At 43.8% G+C, this 2,500-nt stretch overlaps 1 protein-coding gene across 5 annotated transcripts in view; it reads left to right on the forward strand.

The window, feature by feature from the left end:
* LOC135096079 (proprotein convertase subtilisin/kexin type 5-like) overlaps positions 1-1,565 on the forward strand; it is a 6,903-nt gene extending 5,338 nt beyond the window's left edge. For all 5 annotated transcript variants that reach the window (XM_063997316.1, XM_063997313.1, XM_063997314.1 and 2 more), the window contains one exon: positions 446-1,565. In XM_063997316.1, the coding sequence (XP_063853386.1) occupies positions 446-1,294 (849 nt within the window). In that variant the 3' untranslated portion in view covers positions 1,295-1,565. The remainder of the gene's footprint in view (positions 1-445) is intronic.
* Positions 1,566-2,500: the final 935 nt, after the last annotated feature.

Below are 2,500 nucleotides of genomic sequence, written 5' to 3' on the forward strand. Positions count from 1 at the left end.
TGTTGGTGGTGGTGGTGTTTTTCTTATTGTTTTTGCTATTGTTGTTGTTGTTGTTGTTATTATTATTATTATTATTATTATTATTATTATTATTATTATTATTATTATTCAGCATATATTTCTCTCTCTCTCTCTCTCTCTCTCTCTCTCTCTCTCTCTCTCTCTCTCTCTCTCTCTCTCTCTCTCTCTCTCTCTCTCTCTCTCTCTCTCTCTCTCTCTTTCTCTCTCTTTCTCTCTCTCTCCCTCTCTCTCTCTCATTAAGTTTCTGCTTTGAACGGCCAATCTGTGGAACATTCCTGGAAGACGAGCTGTAAAAAAGTATAATATAGATTCACTGAACTAATAAAAATAAAATATATATAAATAGATAAAGAATAAAACAACAAACAGGAAGAAAAACAGACCTTGGCAATAACACTTTTCCTCTTTCTTTATGCACAAACAGACAATCTCTGCAACACTGCTGGAAGACCTGCAACACGTGACAGAGGCCCCAGCTAAACCACCAGCAACCCGCAGATGTGACCCTGACTGCTCTGATCCTAATAACGAGGGTTTGGAAGTAGAAAACCCCAAAGATTGCCACCAGTATTACATATGCATTGATTCTGAACCTATCGGGCCTTTAGACTGCCCTGACGGTGAATATTTTGACGCCACTTTGAAGGACTGCGTGACAAATGGCCCCGAGGAATGCACGCCCTCGTGTGGAGGATCGGGTGGTAGCTGCACGTATGAATGTAGATATTACACTGCTTACGTGGCAGACAGATATGACTGCTCCACCTACCATGACTGTGCTAGTGGCGCCGTGATGCACTGTGGCCAGGAGACGCCGTTCTTTGACGGAGAGACGTGTCAGACTGAGGAGAAGTACTGCTGCCACTGCAACCCTTACTGCTACACGGGCGACAGAGGCAGGAAAGTGCTGGACCCCACGGACTGTACTAAATATTACTTCTGTATAGAAGAAAATGTTATCCCTGACCTTTCCGGCCACTGTTCCAAAGGAAACTTCGACCCCTCGTCACATGAGTGTTCCCTCACAGCCCCCTGCTTTGCCTTCTGCACCAATGTTGTGAGACCAGACGGCTGCATCGACACGTTCACATGCCAAGAGGTGGGCTACTTCCCAGCGTGCGCAGACGAGTGCACGTCCAAGTACTACCGCTGCGGTGCTGGAGACATTGGCTCAATCGTGGCCGTGGACTCTTGCAGTGGGGAAACTGTGTTCGATCCCAACGTGAAGCCTTGTGTGCAGTCTTCCCAGTGTTCCGCTGTGGAGTTGACTTAGGTATCAGTCACCTCTCACACACACACACACACACACACACACACACACACACACACACACACACACACACACACACACACACACACACACACCATGGTTTAAGAAGGCATGATTAGGGTGTGCAAACATGTATACAAAAAATAATAAAATGAATAAGCAAAGAGAAGAGAACAGCAACAGAAGATGGGATCAAGTTTCTCCAATATGTTTGACTGTTCGTGATGCTTTCATGGTGAAGCTGATGGGCCCTAAATAAACTCTATAAACTTGCTGTTGTTGTTGTTGTTGTTGTTGTTGTTGTTGCAGTGTACATCTTAGAGAAAGGTTCCGCCCTCTGCCTTGGGTGTACTTTTCATAACTATACAACTATATGCATCAACACCCAGTGAAGTCTGTCTGTCTGTGCATATACCAGCTGGCAGGCAGGTACTCCCCCAGGGGCGGCCCAGACAAGGCACCAGTCGCTCACACACACACACACACACACACACATTACAACAAATAAATAAATAAATAAATAAATAATAAAAAAATGAATAAGTAATAATAAAAATAAATAAATATAAGTTAATAAATAAATAAATAAAAAATAAATAAATAAAACAATTAGAAGAATAATGAAACGCAGAGAGAGAGAGAGAGAGAGAGAGAGAGAGAGAGAGAGAGAGAGAGAGAGAGAGAGAGAGAGAGAGAGATACGCAGTTATTAAATCTCCATTTTACTCCCCACCCCTCTTCCATCTCCCCTCTCCTCCTCCTCCTCCTCCTCCTCCTCAACGAATGATGGACAAAAGAAGAAGAGGAGGAGGAGGAGGAGGAGGAGGAAGAAAGGAAGGAATGAAAAAGGAAAACAATAAGTCAAGTTTTGTTTATTTATTTATTTATTCGTGTGTGTGTGTGTGTGTGTGTGTGCAATAATAATAATAATAATAATAATAAACGGTTTATTCTTTAGGCAGTCAAGAAACTGAAAATGTACATTGGGGGTGGGGAAATACTTGACATTAATCCTAAAGGTAAGTCAAATCTAGAAGGGACTATTGATTGATGGCTCGCACCATGGTGGGAATCGCACTGAGTCTGTACCGGTCCGTACGCGGCGCCTTTAGGGGCGTTATCTTGTTGTGGTGTCTGGTGGCACGGGTCGGGCGAGGCGCATCAGGCGGCAGCATGCTTCTGAGACGTGGATGATTCAGAAGTCCCCTTC

This window comes from Scylla paramamosain, unplaced genomic scaffold, assembly GCF_035594125.1.
Source record: "Scylla paramamosain isolate STU-SP2022 unplaced genomic scaffold, ASM3559412v1 Contig2, whole genome shotgun sequence".
In the NCBI taxonomy this organism is placed as follows: domain Eukaryota; kingdom Metazoa; phylum Arthropoda; class Malacostraca; order Decapoda; family Portunidae; genus Scylla; species Scylla paramamosain.